At 44.4% G+C, this 22520-nt stretch overlaps 1 protein-coding gene across 5 annotated transcripts in view; it reads left to right on the top strand.

The window, feature by feature from the left end:
- tbc1d4 (TBC1 domain family member 4) overlaps positions 1–22520 on the top strand; it is a 226236-nt gene that overhangs the window by 175288 nt on the left and 28428 nt on the right. For 3 of the 5 annotated variants that reach the window (XM_033023006.1, XM_033023008.1, XM_033023010.1), the window contains 3 exons: positions 3936–4094; positions 19281–19453; positions 22035–22244. In XM_033023006.1, the coding sequence (XP_032878897.1) occupies positions 3936–4094; positions 19281–19453; positions 22035–22244 (542 nt within the window). The remainder of the gene's footprint in view (positions 1–3935; positions 4095–19280; positions 19454–22034; positions 22245–22520) is intronic. The other 2 variants (XM_033023007.1, XM_033023009.1) reach the window with 1 other exon arrangement.

Below are 22520 nucleotides of genomic sequence, written 5' to 3' on the forward strand. Positions count from 1 at the left end.
CACAGAAACCTTGGGTGGGGCGCAAAGTCTCCAGAGGTTTCCGTTCAGGTTTCCTAAGTGGGACAGGGGCTAAAGGGTGTCAGGGGGTTGTCAGGAGAATGGGGTTCAGGGGGAAGATAGATCAGCCATGATTGAATGGCGCAGTAGACTCAAATGGCCTAATTCTGCTCCTATAAACTTTATGAACTTGTAAACTCTTTCCAATGAAGCTAGCTGTAAGCATGCTTTTAATATTAGTTATGGTTTAGATGCAAGAACATATTGCCTTTTCCTTGGTGATTGTTAAATAAGATCACTTTTTAAACGGACCATGGCATGTTGAAGATATCTAGTCAGTGCAGGAAACTGGTCACTAGTCATGCAGCTGTGCAGTAGAACTGCTTTCTCTACGGACAAGACTAAAGTTTACTCCTGAATGACTCCTTGGAAACTGAATAATGTTTATCAATTTATTTACGTTTCTTTTTGAAAAATTATTTATTTTGCATGGCTTTCATGATTTTATTTTACTGTTGCTCATCAAACTAAAATTGAATCAATGAATGGCAGATAAAAGAAACAATGACTTTGATGTGTTAAATTTAATTTAAATACATGTTAGTGGTCCCTTCTATAATAATGTTTTCCATTGATCTACAACGCTCTGTATTTTGTATCAATCGTTTTTCTCCAATGTGGTGTTTGTATCTCATGCTGAAGTCTGGTTGCTGGATCAAGATAGGAAAGTGGATCTTTCCTTAATCTCAGTGAGCGCTACACAATGATACTGGGTCCAGTCTCCTGAGATTTGCCCATAATGTCATTTTTGCTCTCCAGTAAGAGTTTGGTGAGTTACCTTTGCGGCATTATATGACTGATAACTTAGTCATGCATTCAGAGCAAGGTATTCTATTTACCATCTTGTGCATTCTTCACTCTGCTTTCTGAAGAGAAATCCAGCAAATATTTCCGAACCCAGCATGAAAAATACACATGAGTTATAAAGGATAACTTTTAAATAGGCTATCTTGATCCTCTTTGAACTTTATGCACTACAGGTGACTGTGAATGTGTGACACTGTGAAACTAGATGTTGCTTTCAGCCCAATTATTCTCCAGCTAACTATGGCAAGGATGAGGAGAGAGAAAATAAGAAAGCAGGTACCTTCCCTAATCGAGGAACCTTCAGAGTATGTGTAGGAAAGAACTGCAGATGCTGGTTTACACTGAAGATGGATACGAAATCCTGGAGTAACTCAGCGGGTCAGGCAGCATCTCTGGAGAAAAGGAATGGGTGACGTTTCGGGTCAGTTTGGGCCTGAAGAAGGGTCACTTATCCCTCTTCTCCAAAGATGTTGCCTGACCCCGCTGAGTTTCTCCAGCATTTTGTGCTAAGGTTCAGAGTATGACATCCCAGGGCAGAATCGACAAAGATCTGATAACAGCCTTTCTCCCGATGCTTCCAGCCAGAAAATCATTTAGGAGGACCCAGAAGAGAAGAGAAAATGATTGAAAGGGTTATTTTTTATCATCTTTAGCAATCGCAGTACAATGGCTATGTGCCAGTGTTACAGACTGGCAGTGCATCACATGTATCCACACTCCAGATGTGTATTCCCAACTTGAGAGTGCTAGAATACATGGGATTCCCCTGGAGAGGAAAGTCAGAAATAATATATTGGAGCGTCCACGTAAAAATAAAAAGCATGATTTCTAGAGCTTGTCCTTAGAGTGACTATAATCTGTTTCTTAATTATTTCCGACTAAAGTTGCAAAATCTGAATTTTAACATTGGAAGTTGAAATCAAAATCACGAAAAATGCACTGAATGAATATAAAAATATACTGAATAAATGATTCAGCAGAATATATAATTTGAAAAGTTTAACATCTTTAAAAATAAAAGCCAGGTATTCAGGCAAATTTCACAAAATTGGCACCATAAATCAATTGATGGCAGCCTGTAATGTTACCGTGAATTGATTCCCAGATGCTCAATGATTTAACAGACAAGCTGCTGAGAGTTACGACATTCCATTAGTTATGCACAACACTTGTGCAACAAAATGACCCTTGCCTCCTTATGGCAGAAATGATATGTTATCAGTCAAGATGCAGCTGATTTCAGGGTGAAGACCCGTGTGCATCTCAACTGTAGAGAGAGGACTTCGCTTGACACTGCCGTTCAGACTTCCCAAGAGGAATAATTGGAAGATGCTCATGAATAAGAAACTAGGGTGATTTTTTTTCACTCTCGGCCAAAACAATGTTCAAACCAACTGGAGCATCCCCTTCATCATAGTTCAGCTGAATTAAGATAGCAAAGATCAGGCTTCCAATCATAGGGAGATTTTAAAAGCAGGAAATGTGATTTCTCTGAGGATATTCTATGTTTCTCCAACTGAGGAATAACTAGGCCCTGTGTATAAGCGGCAATTTAAAACCAGAGACAGGATCAAGTCCCAGTGATGCCTTTGGAGATATTTTTGTGTCAAGTGCCCCCAAGTTAGATCAACATTATCTGTTACTCACACATTTGCCCACTGTAGATACTTGGGCACATAATGTAGGCTGCTGTCCCACTGCAGTGCCAATTGAGTGCTTCAGTGTCAAAAGTGCCTTCCTTTGAAAGTGGTAGTAAGCCAAGGTCTTGGAGGCATGGAAAACTTTAAAGACAAGTAGAAGAATGATTATTTTCTCCTTAATATTTGATTGATTGATTATTGATTGATTATACCTTTAATAATCCTTTACAGGAAATTACAGTGCCACGACAGCTTCAAGACAGACATAACACCACACATTTCCTCAAATGGCTTCCATACTTAACAAGTTAAAATACAAGTTAAAATACAAGTTAAAATACAATTAATTATAAAAAAGTGCAGTTATTTATGCGCATTATATAATCTTATAGCAGCTGGTAAACAGGACTTCCTATGTCTCTCAGTTTTGCACATTGGTGCAATCAGCCTCTGACTGAAGATGCTGCTCTTGATCACCTTCAGGGCATGGAGTGGGTGAGTGGGGTTGGTCATTATAGAACCTAGTTTGTTCAGAGTTCTGGCCTCTGCCACCTGCTGGACCGTTCGTTGCTCAGCCCCGACCACTGAGCCGGCCTTCCTGATTAGCTTGTCCAGTCTGTTTTTATCCGCTATACGGGCGCCATCTCCCCAACAGGCCACAGCAAAAAACAGAGCACTGGCCACCACTGAATGGTAGACACTGCACAGTAGGGGTTGGCAGATGTTAAATGACCTCAGCCTCCTTAAAAAATACAGTCGGCTTTGTCCCTTCCTGTACACCGCCTCCATATGACCGCTTAATGAACAGATGGGATGGATTGTGTGATCATTATAACATCCATTGCTTTTTTTTTACACCCAATAAAGTGAACAGTTGTGGCTTGACTAAATATCTGATCTGAAAAGCGGCATTATAGATAGTGCAGAACTTCTAGCTGTAAGGAACACTTCCAGAGTGAGGAAGAAAGAGAGAGGGGAAGAGAACAGAGAGATATAGATGTGGAGAGAGAAAGTAAAGAGAAGAGACAGTGGAGGGGGGGGGGGGGATATTTATAAAAGCAATAAAAAGTGATCTGATCTCTTTGAGTTAACCCACTGGTCATGACATCTTTTCTTTCCAATATAAAAAATTGTCAAACTGAATTTTAAAGGCTGTTGAGAAAAGGCAGATAAATGTTCTGGATGGGTTACCTGTTAGAACTCAGACTATTAACACAAATTGAGAATTCATTGTTAGGCAAATGCTAACAGGTCTGTTGTTTATTTCTATTTTTCTCCTAATCTCTCTTTTGGGGATCTTGTGCCGTTTCCTCTTCCTGGAGTGGAGCCATTTTATTCGCTGAATTGTTGTTACTCACCTCTCACCTCTATTGACTATTTTCCTTCCTGTCTCCTGTGTTCTCCCAACTTCTCTGTTTTGCCCTCGCGCAGCCCCATCAACATCGTGAGACGTGGCCATTGTAACTTGGAGAGCGAAAGCACGTTCAGCAGCCTTCCCACCTCCCTGTCTGCCCCTTCTTTCCTGAAGTCCTTTTACACCAGCCCGAGCAGGCTGCGGCACCTGCAGTCCGACACTGGGAGCCCCAAGAGGTGAGAGCGGCCTGCAACCTGCTTGCAAAGTCTGCCCTTAACACCCCATCTGTCCCTGGTCCGCCTGACTAATTGACATGCTTGTGGCTGTAGCTGATGTTTGACACTGTCTCTTTGATGCTCTAACAGTTGTGGTCTGCATTGAATTAATGTTTCTGAGTCTGTCGTAGCAGGCTTACACCTTGTAATCTGCTTTTGCTTCAGTGTAAACTGCACAGGGAGTAATTCAGCTTGAGTTATATGCCCCACATGTATAGTACAGCACTGGCTGAATGTGAGGCCCCCTGTTTTGAATTGATTGATTGAAAGATGCAGCTTGGATACTAGCCATTCAGCCCGCCGTGCTGACCATCGATCACCTGTTCACACCAGTTCTATGTTATCCCACTTTTGCATCCAACCTCAAGAGTCAAGTCAAGTCAAGTCAAGAGAGTTTATTGTCATGTGTCCCAGATAGGACAATGAAATTCTTGCTTGCTGCAGCACAACAGAATATTGTAGGCATAAATACAGAGCAGATCAGTGTGTCCGTATACCATAGAATATATATATATATATATCTACCGTTGATCTGTTGTGGCGGTAAGCAAACTGCAGCGGGTCCAGGTTTTTGTCGAGGTATGAGTTGATTTGCGCCATGATCAGCCTCTCAAAGCACTTCATCACCACAGATGTTAGTGCCACTGGTCGATAGTCATATATATATACACACACACACACACATAAATAAACAGATGAAGTGCAATAGGCTATAGTTCAGAGTTTGTTTGATGTTGTGTTTAATAGTCTGATGGCTGTGGGAAAGTAGCTGTTCCTGAACTTGGATGTTGCAGATTTCAGGCTCCTTTACCTTCTACCTGAAGGCAGCGGAGAGATGAATGTGTGGCCAGGATGGTGTGGGTCCTTGATAATGTTGGTAGCCTTTTTGAGGCAGCGACTGCAATAGATCCCCTCGATGGTAGTGAGGTCAGAGCCGATGATGGACTGGGCAGTGTTTACAACCTTTTGCAGCCTTTTCCGCTCCTGGACGCTCAAGTTGCCGAACCAAGCCACGATGCAACTGGTCAGCATGCTCTCTACTGTGCACCTGTAGAAGAAGTTTGAGAGAGTCCTCCTTGACATACCGACTCTCCGTAATCTTCTCAGGAAGTAGAGGCGCTGATGTGCTTTCTTTATAATTGCATCAGTGTTCTGGGACCAGGAGAGATCTTCGGAAATATGCACACCCAGGAATTTGAAGTTCTTGACCCTTTCCACCATTGACCCGTTGATATAAACAGGACTGTGGGTCCCCATCCTACCCCTTCCAAAGTCCACAATCAGTTCCTTGGTTTTGCTGGTGTTGAGAGCCAGGTTATTGTGCTGGCACCATTTGGTCAATTGGTCGATCTCTCTTCTATACTCTGACTCGGCCCCATTAGTGATACATCCTACAACAGTGGTGTCGTCGGCGAACTTGATGATGGAGTTCGCACTATGTCGGGCTACGCATTCATAAGTATAGAGTGAGTACAGCAGGGGGCTGAGCACGCAGCCTAGAGATGCTCCCGTGCTGATTGTTATCGAGGATGACACATTTCCACCAATATGGACAGACTGTGGTCTGTGAATGAGGAAGTCGAGGATCCAATTGCAGAGGGATGCGCAGAGACCCAGATCTGAGAGCTTGGTAACTAGCTTGGAGGGGATGATGGTATTAAATGCCGAGCTGTAGTCAATGAATAACAGCCTGACATATGAGTTTTTGTTGTCCAAGTGGTCCAGAGCGGAGCTCGCATCCACCGTTGATCTGTTGTGGCGGTAAGCGAACTGCAGTGGGTCAAGGTTTTTGTCGAGGTATGAGTTGATTTGCGCCATGATCAGCCTCTCAAAGCACTTCATCACCACAGACGTTAGTGCCACTGGTCGATAGTCATTGAGGCACGTCACCTTGCTCATCTTGGGCACCGGTATTATTGATGCCCTTTTAAAGCAGGTGGGAACCTCCGACCTCAGAAGTGAGAGATTGAAAATGTCCGTAAAAACTCCAGCCAGTTGTTCCGCACACACTAGGGGCATTTTACAGAGGGCAATTAACCAACAAACCTGCATTTCTTGGGGATGTGGGAGGAAACTGGAGCACTCGGAGGGAACACTCCAGAGTCACAGGGAGAACGTGCAACCTCCACACAGACAGTGCTCGAGATTGAAACCAGGTCTGGTGCTGTGAGGCAGCAGCTTGACCAGGTGCGTCACTGTGCAAATCCGAATCCATGGAACCAAATTTTAGAAGCAGTGTACTACCACACAGCAACTCGACCTGGACATTATTTTTACATACAAATCAGGTTTAGTATGAGGAAGAATCTCACCAGTTAACACCTAATAATTACTTGCAAAAGTAATTACTTTGCAAAAGTAATTATTACTTGCAAAAGATTATACCTGGACATGATGGATTATTGATAGGAAAAGCTATTGAGGGTTGTGAAAAGTGAGGTTGGAAGGTGAGACATGATCCAGTGTAATTTATTGACATGGAAAGACAGAAATATCTTTCAAAAACTAGGGTCACCATACCTAGCATACCAATGTGTTAATATTGCCAGTTTAAAATAATTGTTTCAGTTAATAATGTCCTTGACAGTGTCTCTAGCTATTTATAATAACATTGTTGGTTTGCTCAACATTTATGATTTTAATGCAAATGGCACCCAGTCAAAATCTTGGTGCACAGAAAAATAAATGTATTGAAGTGGGTTTGAGCAAGGCAGTAATTTATTCATAAATCTTTAACATAAAAATAATTTAATTATTTAGTATCTGTTGATATTTGAGGCAGGTGAAAATCTTGCTTTGATTTGCATGGTTTTTCAAGTGCTGTTGGTATTTTCTCATCTGATTTGAAACTATGTGTGCGACATAGTCAGAAACAAGAGTTCATGTTGCAACAAGCTTGTTCCTGGTTAAAAGGTGTAAGCCTTGGGGCGCAGCATACCAGTGGGAGATGGCCACTCGTAGTAAATTTCTGATCTCCTCCATAAGAAGACACAGAGCGGAGGTACACATCTACAGGGATAAGGTAAGTTGATTGGGTCTTAACCAAGAGACCCTGTAAACGTATACAGGGAGAAGTTAAGTTGAATGGGTCTGGACAACCAGGCCTTGTAAACCTCCAAAGGAGAATGTAAATTGATTGGGGCTAAGCCAACAGACTCTCTTCACATCTACAGGGAGAACTTGAGCCGATTGGGTCTGAGTGTACACTGGCATTTGGTAAAGCTTGCAATTAGGCTATCCCTCTGTCAAGGGAATAGTTTATTGATTTCCTTAATATGACAAGGCAAATGATTGTCTTTTTATTAAATACTAAACCCAGAGAAATCTAAGTGTAAAACGTAACATGCACAGAAATCCAGTCACCTCTCCATTTGGAGAATAATTCTCTGGATGTTAGTTTGGAGTGGGCAATGCTGGAAAAGAAGATCAAGCTGCCTTCTTGGCAGCGATAGCGAGAGCAAAGGGAGTTCAAGGGAGGAAAGCAACTCAAATAGGAGGAATTTTCATCCTGATTAAAAAGATAGGAATGAAAGGAATGTGCGACTGATGGCCAGTAAATGAGAAAATGGAAACGTAGACAGTTTTGTTTGGATCGTTGAGCAAGTGCATCCCATGACTTGTTACGTGAGCTGGAAGGATGTGCTTAGGTCGTCTGTGCTGGTTTTAAGCTTTTGTTTATATGTATTAATCCGTACTGTCATCTGCAAAAAACGAATTGTGCGATAAATTCCTTCAAGCAATTTACAACTTGGGTCCTGGTAAAGCACATTTAGTAGTGGGGGAATCACTGACCGACTTGATTAGAGATGAAGCATTTGGGAGAAGGAACTGGGGCTTGCATTCTGGCTGCAATGCTGTCTGGAGACGTCCATCCAATTCGGACTCTTTAGCACCACGCTGCCTGTATTTAAGCTTGAGTAGCCCAGGCAATTGGTGGCAACTCTCCAAGAAACCTCATTTGGCTTATTTTAGGAAGTGGCAAAACATGACACCATGATTGGAGGCAGGCTGTTTTTCTGTGGTTGGGATTAAAAGTACTTGACCTTGAGAAAAGAATAAACACCATCCAACACAGAAGAGGTGGGGGTAGCGGTTCACGGAACTGATGGGAATTATTTGTGTGAGTCCTGTTATTTGTGTGAACAGAGTGGCAAGAGAATCTCTCATTTGGAGTGTCATTTGGCCCCTCTAAAGGTGAACTGGTGGGACAACTACATTCCAAGCAGACATAAGAGCCCTGATTTTGTGCTTTCAGCTGAAATGGGGTATTTTCTGGAGCAAAGCATTGTCCAAAACTCTTCAGCCATGGCCCAGGGGTTAGGGGTTGGGAAAGCACTGAGAAGGATGGGGGCGAGAGCTGATGCGGGCAGTTGCACCGACTGGTCATGTATGTCGTACTCACACTAATGGCAGCAGGCACGGTGCGGCTTTTTCAAAGAGGACATGACAGAAGTAGGTCCCCAGACACCCTCTGCCATTCATGAAGATCATGGCTCGGCTATCAATGTGGTGCCAATTTCTTGCACTGAACCCTTATCCCTAGATTGGGAGTACGGCTGACAGTGCACGAGGCTGGGGATCCAGTGTCTTGTAAGCCAGCAAGGAGGAGGAATGTCGTGGTGATAAGGATATAAGCCAGATATGCACCCTCACATAATGGGTAGAACCCCCTGCCTTTAGGGCTAAGACTACATTGCCATCCTTCAGGAGGAGTTGACTAAATAGATGGAGCGTCTCAACCACAAATCCCGACCGCAACGGAGGAATGAGTAAGTTTTTATCAGAAGTAAGGCAAAGCCATATCCCATACTTGCACTCTCGGGCTCACCAAGCTCGGGTCTTGAGTCTGAAGAAAGGTTCTGACCCAAAACATCACTCATCCTTTGGTTGGGCGTGTCAGGTTGGGCGTGTCTGTGGCAGGAAGAGCAAAGCATAGCTTTTCTGTGATACTCTCACTCTTTACTCATGGGTCCAGCTGTCCCAGATACAAAGGAGACCCTGGTTCCTTGAGGAACCAATTCAATTATGGTTGCACAATGTTGCAGCTGGTAGACCTGCTGCCTCACAGCGTCAGAGACCCGGTTTTGATCCTTCCCTGAGGGGACTATCTGTGTGGAGTTTGTTCATTCTCTTTGTGGTCATGTGCACTTCCTCTGGGTGCTCCAGTTTCCTCCCATAACCCAAAGAAGTGTGGGTTTTGTAGGTTAATAGGCCACTGTGAATAATCATAATTGAGTGTAGGGATTGGATGCGGAAGTGGGTTAACATAGAGCTAGTGTGAATAGGTGATTGGTAGTCGGTGTAGACTTGGTTTGCCGAAGGGCCTGTTTTGATGCTGTATCTCTAAACTAAAACTATTCTAAACCCTTTGTGTGTCTCTCGGTTGAATCATGCAGTCGGTACAGGAAGCAATAGTGAGGAACATCATTGCAGCACATTAGGCGACATATCTGTCATTTGAATTTGGCTAGTTACATTAAGGCCCATATATCTTTCTTCATCCCTAGTATGGCAGCCTCAGTATCACTGGTGCAGTGATGATACTCCTGAAATACTCTTTATTGAAACAGGATATCACAGCTCCTATTTATGGCATTGACTTGTAAAAAGTGACTACTTTGAAGCGTAAGACTGGGATTACCAATGTTGGGCACCATGGTTAGCTTGGCAAGTGGCCACACTTGTGCTGCATGATCCATTACATTAGCCAGGGTAATATGTTCTACCCATCCCATGCTCAAATTCTGCCAGTTTAGTAAGAGTCTGATTTTTTAATTGTGCAATACATAGGTATGGAAGATCATGCCATTTGATTCAACCAAGGTTTAATGATTTCAGATAGACTGGCAGCATAGCGACTCTGGTAATGTTGTGTGCCAAGGTGCTGGTATTTGCACAGCATTGTGCTGTTGACTTTACCTTCCTTCCGAAAGTTCCCATTGCCAAGACAAGCATTGACACGTCCAAAAGCCGTGCCAATTCCTCCCTTATGCATTTATTGTCACTGTTGATCGTTCATTACACGCATGCTCAACAAATTGCTATTTCTTTACTACCAGAGCAGCCTTACCCTGTCCTGGCAATGGGTGGTTGGAGGTGGAGGGAAAATCTACATATCTTAGAGCATAATTGTGGGAACGTGCTGTATTGTACGAGTATTATGCCAATGCATAAGAACACAAGACACCAAATCTGTAGTGGGCCACATGGCCACCAAGCCTGCTTTGCCATTCAGCTAATCCCGTACCTCTGTCCCCTTGTGTTTAGGAATTCCTCCTTCTCTTACTCTTAAATTGTTGTTGTTGGCTCAACAATAACTCCTTGATTTATTAGTGTTCAAAAGGGAACTGCAGATGCTGGAATATCGAAGGTACACAAAATTGCTGGGGAAACTCAGCGGGTGCAGCAGCATCTATGGAGCGAAGGAAATAGGCGACGTTTCGGGCCGAAACCCTTCTTCAGACTGATGGGGGGGTGGGGGGGGGGAAAGAAAGAAGGAAAAGGGGAGGAGGAGGAGGAGCCCGAGGGCGGGCGGATGGGAGGGTGGGAGGAGACAGCTAGAGGGTTAAGGAAGGGGAGGAGACAGCAAGGGCTAGCCAAATTGGGAGAATTCAATGTTAATGCCATAAGGACGCAAGGTCCCCAGACGGAATATGAGGTGCTGTTCCTCCAATTTCCGCTGTCCAAGGTCCCAAGCAGTCGTTCCAGGTGCGACAAAGGTTCACCTGTATCTCCTCCAACCTCATCTACTGCATCCGCTGCTCTAGATGTCAGCTGATTTACATCGGTGAGACCAAGCGTAGGTTGGGCGATCGTTTCGCCGAACACCTCCGCTCAGTCCGCAATAACCTACCTGACCTCCCGGTGGCTCAGCACTTCAACTCCCCCTCCCATTCCCAATCCGACCTCTCTGTCCTGGGTCTCCTCCATTGCCAGAGTGAGCAACAGCGGAAATTGGAGGAACAGCACCTCATATTCCGTCTGGGGACCTTGCGTCCTTATGGCATTAACATTGAATTCTCCCAATTTGGCTAGCCCTTGCTGTCTCCTCCCCTTCCTTAACCCTCTAGATGTCTCCTCCCACCCTCCCATCCGCCCGCCCTCGGGCTCATCCTCCTCCTCCCCTTTTCCTTCTTTCTTTCCCCCCCCCCCACCCCCCATCAGTCTGAAGAAGGGTTTTGGCCCGAAACGTCGCCTATTTCCTTCGCTCCATAGATGCTGCTGCACCCGCTGAGTTTCCCCAGCAATTTTGTGTACCTTTGATTTATTAGTGTTTGATTTACAAATTTTTGCAAGAATACCATTGACTCTTCAGGGTAACACAAAGTACAAAACTAATTCGGTGGGTCAGGCAGTATATCCGGAGGACATGGAAAGGTGACGTTTCGGGTCAGGCTTTTCTGCAGTCTGAAGAAAGATCCCAAAATGAAACGTTGCCTATCCATGTCCTCCAGAGATGGCGCCTGACCCACCGAGTTACTCCAGCACTTTGAGTTCTACGCAAAATTCCAGCATCTGTAGTTCCTTGTGCCTCTTCAGCATGTGTCTTCAGTTTATGAAGCTACATTTCATTATCCATGCACAGGAACCTACTATGCGGATGTGCACTCAATGCATTTTGCCCAGCCTTCTCAATTTATGAAATTTTCCTTCACAAAATGTTTTCCATGAACAACACAGTTCCTTACTAAATTGGGGAATGTCTGCAGTCCAATAGTCATATCCCATATTTGTTTGGTGTCAGCCGATAACGATGGCCTGCACAATGCAGGGATGGCACAGCGGCTGAATTGTTGCCTCATGGTGCCAGAGACCTGGGTTTATTCCTGACTACAGCTGCTGGCTGTACGGAGTTAGTATGTTGTCCCCTTGACCTGCGTGGTTTTCTCCGGGAGCTCTGGTTTCCTCCAACACTCCAGAGGCGTACAGGTTTATAGGCTACTTGGCTTGGTAAAATTATAAATTGTCCCTGGTGTGTAGGATAATGTTAGTGTGCAGGGATCGCCTGTTCCCAAGCTGTATCTCTAAACTAAAAATGAAAAGGTTTTGGAGAGGTGATGATCTAGGCCAGCAGTCTGATCCGGTTCGTCGGTGATACACAACGTAAATTCACCCCTGCACATTCCACTGCCCATAGACATCAGCTCTCCGCATACCACCCCCCTTTAACTCCACCTCATCTGAGGTGGCGCAGCGGTAGAATTGCTGCTTTAGAACGCCGGAGATCCACATTCAACCCTGACTATGGGTGCAGTCTGTACAGATTTTGCAAGTTCTCCCTGTGACCGCGTGGGATTTCTCCAGTTTCCAACCATATTTCAAAGATGTGCAGGTTTGTAAGTTAATTGGCTTCCATAAATTAAAATTGTCCACATTATGTAGGGTAGAACTAGTGAACAGATGATTGCTGGTCAGCGTGGACTCAATGGGCCAAAGGACCTGTTTTCACACCTTATCTCTAGCTCCCACTATGTGAAATCTCACAGAATCATTAACCTCTCAAGAAGAATACACCTGGATAATGCACCATTTTATTGCTATACCATTTTATTTGCCTACCATCTTGCGCAGATTGTAGGTAAAGAGCGTCAGAGCAATGTACATCCTTTTAAAGTAAAACTGAGGGTTAACCTTTTCACGCAAAGAGTGGTAGGTGGAACAAGCTGCCGGAGGAGGTAGGTACCATCGCAATGTTAGACGAAAAATTAGACAGCTACATGGATAGGATAGGCTTAGAGGGATATGGGCCAAATGCAGGCTGGTGGAACTAGTGTAGATGGGACATGTTGGCCGATGTGGGCAAGTTGGGCTGAAGGGCCTGTTTCCATGCCGTAAGACTCTATGACTAATTAAATTATTTCAATAATATAAACTTTATTACTGGAACGTTCACTATTATTTTACAAAGGCCTACAGAGTTCATATACTGACCTTTAATCATTACTTTAAACCCTCTCATGAAACAACAATTTAAAAAATGGTGAAATAAAGTAGTTAAATATTTGTCGTGCAACTTTGCAGGATATTATTTCCAGGCCTCTGCCCGAGGCATTTATAAGTCATAGCTTTTTTATTTTAACATGATTAATCTAGCTTTACTCAAATTAAACTGGGTTCAAAGTTGAATTTGCTAAGAATGCTAAGTAAACAAACCAAAATTCTTCCACAAGCCCTGAGGTCATGTGGGATTTTCACAAAGGACTTGCTCTTAACTATCCAAAGAATACAAATATCCTAAAGAGACCCGGTGGTCTTGCGAGATACTTCTTGATTCAGATTTTACACTGTAATTTCCCCGACACTTGAATAACCGAAGAACAGCTTGTCCATGTCCAGTGAAAAGGAGAAGACAAAACATGGCAATAATGTAGATATGCAATGAAAATCAAAAAATATTAATTGTCCAGATAACCTTGTTTCCAGCTTATCCCTACGCTCACCCTGGTTTTACCCTATCAGAGCCCTCTCCCTCCCCAATATTCTCCGCAGTTTTACAAACGTTATGGACCAAAGGGTGTGTATCTGTGTTTTATGAACCTACGGGCTTGACATTGTGCCTGTCATTGGAAATATCTACGAATGTGGTGGATAGACAGGAGAGGAAGGTAGGCTGAATGGCCTTTTATGTCTCTATGCCTCTTGAGGAAAAGACTGTGGCTGTGCAGTTGTGATTGGAATTCTCACCAGAAACTCAAAAAGAGAGAAAATTGGGTGTGTCTGTTTTGCAAAAATATACTTTATTCATGATGTTCGTTATATACAAAGTCTGAAGAAGGGTCTCGACCCGAAACATCACCCATTCCTTCTCTCCAGAGATGCTGCCTGTCCCGCTGAGTTACTCCAGCATTTTGTGTCTAACTTCGGTTTAAACCAATATCAGCAGTTACTTCCTATATATTATATACAATTGGAACATGCTTTTCCCCATGCTCATTGTACTATCAATTCAATACATTCTCTTACAATGTGTGAACACCTTTCACATTTGTCCTTTGAACAGTATATCCTGAAAGTGCTTGAGAGGATGTTCTACTGGGTCCAGCTACCAGTAACCCGTGGTGGCAGAACAGTGACAATAATATTGTCCTTCCCCACAGAGCGTTTACAATCACTGCCTCAAGCTTCAATGTGTCCCTCAACACCCTTGAAGGTGCAAGAGGGCAGTCTTTACTTGTGGATTTTTTACACTGGAAGACCGATGAGTTTCATCAGTGAGCTGGTGACCTTTCATGAGCAGTTGACGTTTGCATCAGTATGTGTCCTTGGAAACACCCTGTAGATCACAGGGTCTTCTGTTGCACAGTTGCTTGGGGTGAACCTCGACAAGAACCACTGCATCCCATTCCAGACTTTCTTGGCAAACATTTTTATTTCCAAAGGATATGGAGGAAACTCAGTGCAATCAGTACACATCCTATTTTACATTCTGGTGCAGTCAAACCTATACAAAGCATCAAGGTTACTCATGTTTCCTCTTTAAACAATGAACCTGTGAAGTGTTTATGAGGCTGTTACTCAGGGCAATCGACTGACATCAACTACAGTCCTACCGACTCCCACAGTTATCTGGACTACACTGCCTCTTGCAAAGACACTATTCCATACGCTTAATTCCTCCGTCTATATCATACTCCAAGTAGAATATTATTTTCAATGGTATAAACTGTCTAAACGGGTGGCGCCGCAAGCAGGCAGCTGTTCGTCCTTTCCACTTTATTTTGTTTTTAGTATGTTTAAAAGTGTGTTTTAGTGCGTTTGTGTGTTTTAGTGTGGGGGGCGGGAATGGGGGAAAACTGTTTTTTAGTCACTTACCTCGGTGAAATGCGACTTTTCTCCTACTTGTATTTCGCCCTCCCTCGCGGCCTAACAGCTTGGATTGGTGCGGCTTTTCCCGGAGTCAGGTCCAGAGCTTTAGCAGCGGGTGCAGCATGGACTTTCCATCGTGGAGCCGGGCGATCCCTTGCCGGGGGTCGCTAGAAGAAGTGCTCCGATCGCTGGCCCGCGGACTATGACATCCCGAAGCCGTGGTCTGCGTAGCTTCTAGCCGCAGGCACGGCGTGGACTTTCCATCGCGGAGCGGGCGAGCCCTTGGCGTGGGTCGCTAGAAGAAGTGCTCCGACCGCCGGCCTGTGGCCCATAACATCCTGAAGCCTCGGTCTGCGGAGCTTCTAGCCGCGGGCGCGGTGTGGACTTTAAGATCTCCGACCGCTGGCCTGCGGCCTATAACATCGTGAAGCCCCGGTCTCCAGTAGGAATCGGCCGATTCAGGACCTCCAAGCCGCGGAGTCTCCGATTACCAGACTGGTGCTGGGGTTGAGAGTATTAGCTACGGGGAGAGATTGGACAGACTGGGGTTGTTTTCACTAGAACACCGGAGATTGTGGGGAGACCAGGGAGAGGAGGATATAAAATGATGAGACGCAGAGGTAGGGCAGACAGCTTGAAACTATTTCCCAGGATGGAAATATGAAGTGCTGGGGGCAGTGGCGCACTGGGTCTAAAAATATTGGTTACCAGGAGACAAAGGGGGCTCACTTCATCAGGGGCCCACTTGATATAGGGGCCCACTTCATCAGGGGCCCACTTGCCATCGGGCAAGCTGACACCCTGGCCAGTCCGCCACTGACTGGAGGGCATAGCTTTAAGGTGAGACGAGCAAAGTTTAAAGGAGATATTAGTAGATTTTCATTTCAAAAGGATGGAATGCGTTGCCAGGGGTGGTAGTGGAGACAGATACAGTGGTGGCATTTAGAGACTTTTGGATAGGTGTGAGGGTATGTGAGGAATGGAGGGATATGGATTATGTGCAGGCAGATCAGGGTTGGTCTTGCACAGACATTGTGTAACAAAGGGCCTTTTCCTGTGCTGTACTGTTCTATGTTCTATAAGGTATATGTATTGCAAGACATCTGCTGTGAAGTCGCACCAAAGGCTAAGAAATTGAGATTAGGAGCAGTGCTGGGCTTGCATTGTGTGGAGATACAGATTTCACTGCATATTATTCCTGCAAATATACAATTCTGTACAATTGTTTGATATAATTAAATAGAATAAAGTGCTCGAGGAATTCAGTGGGTCCGGCAGAATCTGTGGAGCAAATGGACAGACAATATTTCGGGTCGGGACCCTTCTTCAGACCCTCTGGCCCTATATCAGTTAGGTGACTGGACAGTTAAACATAAAGAACATAGGAGCCACATAAGATTTGAATCACCAATGACAGGACAAATTGAAATGCACAACATATATTGACAGTTCAGTATTTCATGACAATTCTGTTCTGTGAAAATCCACCAGTGTTATTGGAAAAATGAAATAAAAGAAGAGAAAGTTAGAAACACTCAGCAGCTCAGGTTTCCTAACTCTTTGAGTGATCCCAGCATTTCCTGTTATCTTTTCAGTTCCTCACTCCAACTGCTTGATGTTGGACTCCTATAGTAGTTGTGGTGGAGGGTGCGTTATTGGGGGAACATGGGGCCAGAGTGGGAAAAACATGGAACATATAAGGGGCTCCAGAGCTGGCAGTGCCTCATGTCAGGGTAGCCATGCCCGTGATATCCCCAGGCAGAGGAGCCTTGTTTCCATCTGGTGATAGCCAGGAGTCTTTATCCACCAATAGTCATATAGTCATACAACGTAAAGACAGGCCATTTGGCACACCCTGTCTATACAGACCAGTGGAACCCATCCTTATTAATCCAATCTTCCAGTACTTGGTCTATAATCTTCAATGGCCAGGCAATTCAAGTGCTCTCCCCATATTTAAACGCTATCGGTGACTCTGCTTTCACCATTCTCTCAAGCTGTGTATTCCAGGTACTACCAGTCTCCAGGTAAAATATGTTCCCCTCTGTAGGTAAAAGATGTTCCCCTCAGAGCCCCTGTAAATCTCTTCCTCCTTGGCTTAAATCATTGTCCTCAAATTGTATCGACCTGAGATTAACTTTCTTGCAGTCTATCCTGTCTACACCCCTCAGAATTGTATGTACCTCAATCATCTCCTCTCTTAATCTCCTCTGCTTCAGTTCATTCGTTCGCTCGTGTGTCAGATGATGTAGCTCGCTGTTGGCTTCTGTCATCGTCCAACATGTTGACAGAATTGCAGATGTCACAGAGTGAATCGCGTTGTCGCTTCCAGGGGTCGCCACGAGGAGGCTTCTGTCATGATCCCCTCTGCTTCAGTTTTTTTTTCTGCTTCAGTAAAAACAGACCAAACAGACCAAACTTCAAGAATCTTTGGACTTGTACATCTATCTAAGCATGAGTGGGAGAGTCTAGAACTAGGGGTCATAGCCTCAGAATTAAAGGACGTACCTTTAGGAAGGAGATGATGAGAAATTCCTTTAGTCAGAGGGTGGTAAATCTGTTGAATTCTTTGCCACAGAAGGCTGTAGAGGCCGTCAGTGGATATTTTTAAGGCAGAGATAGAAAGATTATTGATTAGTACGTGGCAGAGGTTATGGGGAGAAGGAAGGGGAATGGGGTTAGGAGAGAGAGATAGATCAGTCATGATTGAATGGCGGAGTAGACTTGATGGGGGCAAATGGCCTAATTCTACTCCCATCCTTTTGACTTTATGATCACATGCAAAATCTACTGATTCAGTTGTAACTGGTCTGCTAATGTGAGTGTGTTGGCTGATTGTTTTATCTACGTTTGTATATTGTCAGGGCAGAACTCCCAGTGACCAGCCTGAGCTTGTCCTTGTTTGCTTCTACTCCGCACGCTTCTTACAGGCACCCAGCCCTTAGGGAATCTGGCAGGCGAATGTGGTGTCCCTCCCCTGAATGGTGATCGGGGAAAGCTGTCTCGGATCACCAGTATTTAATACATATGTAAATAGTGTTGATTATATCCTCATCGACCCACCCTAAACTCAGACTGTGGCCTCAGGTCTGTAATAACAGCCCGTGAGCAATGTTAGTCTGTTATGATGTTTTCACTATTTGCAAGCCATTCTCCTAGTTTTAAACCAAGGTGTCTCTACTGCAGCATGGAGCCTTTAAAGAATCATTAAAAATAAGTACTAATTTTTGATTGCGCTCATCTCCCAATTAGTTTACCTGATAGTTCTACTTCTTTGTATACAATCCTGATGTACGCCATTGCTGTGCGGTGTCGTGAGTTGTCCTTGCAATGGGGTCCAGGCCAGATCCCTACTACTACACAGCATGCAAGGTGATTTGAATTGGGTGTTGGGAGTTTTTTAGCCTGCACAAGCAAGCTGAGCACAAAGGAGGGATAGGAGACAAGTCAGAAAGAGGAAGGCAGGTACCTAATCATATTTGCCTATCGCCTGTTATGAAAAGCCAATAAGTGCCGGCAGTTAAGGGTGTAACCATGGTTGGATATTACAAAATAACTCCTATTATATCAAAAAGTACAACAATTAGGTGAATTGGGGTAAACTACTTGAGAGAGGGGCGCTCTCAAAAATTGGTATTTGTTTTCAATGATTCTTTCAAGGCTTGGTGTTGCAGTCAATTGACTTGTTCAAAAAAAAGAGAATGATTCGTAAATAGTGAAAACACCTATTGTTGTGAGGCAGCGATCCTGATGATTCACCTTGGTGACCCAGGAGAAGATTTCTGCTCTTCGCTGTCTGTAGGCAAGTTTTAAGGTTGCATAATTACAATTACTCTGCAAGGAACAAGCAGTGGAAAACTTCTTGCCAGCTATTCGATGTACACTCACCTCTTGGTAGAAGCAAGTCATTAAGTATGTGCGTCTCTTACCCACGTGGATGATTTCTGAAGGTGGATCAGTTTGCAGAGGAAGGGCTGCAAGTCACAGTAATCTGACATCAAGCTGGTAAGAATAGATTCATGGGGCAAGCCCATCACCTGCCCCTTAACCTGTACTGCACGTCATCCTAACAAAAGCCCACATTGGTTGTTAAATGTCCTGTAGTTCATCCTATGCCACATTAATTTCTGTGTTCACATAACTTCCTTCCTCTCAGGACTGTGGTTAAATGCGTGTTGTCACCCAGTACTTAATATCACATGGCACGGCCACTTACTACTAAACCATCTAATGCGGTGCACTGTGTTACTTCTGTATCCAGTAATGGAGAGGCTAACAGCTCGACAACCTTGAGCCGTGTGCACGCATGTTTCTGAGCGTGCTTTCCCTTTTATGCTTCAGCGATGGTGAAGGAAGGAGAAGGGCCTTCTCTGGATACAGCACGGAGTCATTGAGCGGGGTGGGGAGCTTGCTCACTCCGCGCCGTATCTCCTGGCGCCAGCGGATCTTCCTGCGCGTGGCCTCGCCCATGAACAAGTCGCCAGCCGCCATGCAGCAGAAAGGAACGTTGAAAGGTACAGTGCTTGCAACGGCAGGACAGCATGTTAAACCTAGTCACGGAGGGATACAGCACACCACTAAGCCTTTCAGCCCACCAAATCCATGCTGATCATCAACCACCCTTTTGCACTAATCCCATTTTTTATCCTCCCCATATTCTTATCTACAGATTCTGCAAGCATCCTGCACCATAGGAGCAATTTACCACATATAATTAGCCTGCCAGCCCACGCACCTTTAGGATGTGGGAGTAAACAGGAGCACCTGATAGAAGCCCAGGCAGTCACAGAGAGAATGCGCAAACTCCACAACGACTGCGCTTGAGATCAGGATCGAACCCGGGTCTCAGGCGCTGTGAGGCAACAGCTCTGCTTACATTTTAAAGCAGTAACAATTCATGTTTATTTTTTCCAAATGAGATAGCAAGCAAAATCTAAGACTCAACCGTGTAGAGATGGACGCAGAGTGTCCAATGTAAAGGAGACAAGAGGCAGAAAGGCTGGGAGAGGGAATTTGGATGCTGGGAGCTGAAGGCGTGGTTGGCAATGATGGAACAAATAAACTTTGCTTAAAAAAAAAACAGATTTTCCAGAGGGATAAAGATAGAGAGGAGGGAAATCATGGAGGCATTTGAAAGCAAGGGTGCAAATTTTAAGATTTCCCTCAACTTGGGAAATTAGTGTTTTATATGAACTCAGAACTTTCCAGAAGAAACCCGCCTCATGTATTCATTTGTCAGGATCTAGGCATCACTGGCAAGGCCAGCATTAAGGCTCATCCTTATTTGAACTAACTCATTGGGTTGCTGGCCGTTTCAGAGGGTAAATAAAAGTCAACTTCACTAGTTGGATTGGAATCTCACTTAGACTGTTAGACTGTGTAAGGAGGGCAGATTCCCTATGAAGGACATGAGCAAACCAGATAGATATTGGTAGCAAGCTGAGATGATCTACATTGACAAACAGGTGTAATCTGTAGGACCATTAATTCAGGATGTATTATACCTGTGATTGAAACTCATTGGATTGTTTCACTTGGTGAAGATGAAATCCATTATCACAATGGATATAGTGGAAATGAAGCAATTGAGATTGAAGAGTCATCATTGAATGTTATGGCATGGAAGGTCGTTCAGCCTATGTCAGCTCCTGGTTGAGTAATCCTATCAGTCCCATTTCCTGCTCATTCACCATAGTCTGGCAAGGTATTCTCTCTAGGTAGACACAAAATGCTGGATTAATTAAACGGGACAGGCAGCATCTCTGGAGAGAAGGAATAGGTGAAGTTCTCTATCCATATTTTCTTTGTTGGACCTAATCAATTCCATTTCCACCAGTTTGAAAAAGACCATGAATTACAATTGCTAACTATTTCTGAAATGTTTTTCCTTTGACATACTTTGTATCTTTTGCCCCCAAATTAAAATCTCCAATTCCTCAGTATTTGGAAGAATTTATCAATTCTTATCCAATCATTTGAGCAATCATTTTCCAAATTTCAGGTAGCCCACAAGCCCTGTGATCTCCACGCGCACACTCTCATCTGTTCACTTAGGTTTCTTCTTCCTTTTCACGTTTCCCAATGCCTCTTATCTCCTCCCCCCCCCCAACCCCCCACCTTGACGAACCTGCTTCCATCTACCCATCATTCAATCACCTATAAACGTGTGGGGGACAATTAGCCTACCACCCCTTCCCTCTGGTTTCCATGCAGTCACAGAGAAAATGTGCCAATTGGAGCTGTGAGTCAGCGGTTGTACCAACTGCACCATTGTGGACTGTACTCCTTTGAGGATAAGAAGGACATTTGTGGCATCTTACGTAGAAATCCACTTCCCATGCTGATCTTTCTGCCCTCGGCCTCATCAATTATCAGAGTGAGGCCTCACACAAACTGTGGGGACAGCACCTACAGTCCAATGGTATGAACATTGAATTCTCCAATTTCAAGTAATGCTGCCACCACCCCAGTTTGCACCCACTTTTCCCACCATCTCCCAAATCCTCTTCCCTCCAATCACCATACCCCCTTCCTCTTCTTCAAACACTCATTATCCCTGAATCCCCATCTCCCTTTTATTCTCTCATCTGTCCCCTCCTCCCTTTCCTCTCCCCATCCCTTTCCATCCATATTCCTCCCTCCAGCTTTACATTTCACTTCTCCTCTCATTATCTTACAATCCTTTGTCTTCTTTTCACCTTTAGCTTTTGCCACTCAACCAACAGTCAATCAAAAACCCACCTCATCTGTTACTTGCTGCTAGGCTTTGTCCTGCCCTCATCTCTCTTTTCCAGATTTCTGGCCCCTGCACCTATCAGCCTGATCCAAAACATTGTACCCTCTACAGATGCTGCCTGACCTGCTGAGTACCTCTAGCACTTTGTACATCCATAGTTTCTTGTGCCTTTGGGACTGAATAGGTTGGAACAGAAATCCACACTGGGGCAAATCCCTCTCGGGTTAAGCAAGCTTGATGAATGACTTCTTACATTTGCTCATTTCCTGCATTTGACTCAATACTTGAGATACAACTTCTCTGCTGTTATTTCCACAATCAGGATGCTTGGCCTAAGGTTGGGTTTTCTTTCTCCCCAGATCACATTGAAGGCATTGAGTTGCCGCCGCTTTCTCCGCTTGCGCCTGCTGTAGAGGAGGACCCCTTGGCCTCTCTGCTGGTGACCGATGACATGCCTGTAGGAGAGAAGAGGAAGCATTCCTCAGAGGAGCTCCGGAACATGTGGCGAAAAGCCATCAACCAGCAAATCCTGTTGCTCCGGATGGAGAAAGAAAATCAAAGGCTGGAAGGTTTGTACTATCATAAGTTTAAATATATTCTTTTCCAGGTGCTTTAAAACACCCGTCGTGGACATAATTAGTTCACTAGAGTTCCAGAATTTAGTCAGAGAAAGCTTTGTTCCTCAAACGATGAAGAAACAGAGGTGTCGGAACTGGAGAAACAACAGCTCATATTATGCTTGGGTAGCTGACAACCCAGTGATATGAACATTGAATTCTCCAATTTTCCAGTTTCAATTAATACATCCCACCCCCTCTATCCCCACTCGCTCTCCTATGCCCCCC

Source organism: Amblyraja radiata, chromosome 6, assembly GCF_010909765.2.
Source record: "Amblyraja radiata isolate CabotCenter1 chromosome 6, sAmbRad1.1.pri, whole genome shotgun sequence".
NCBI classification, from domain to species: domain Eukaryota; kingdom Metazoa; phylum Chordata; class Chondrichthyes; order Rajiformes; family Rajidae; genus Amblyraja; species Amblyraja radiata.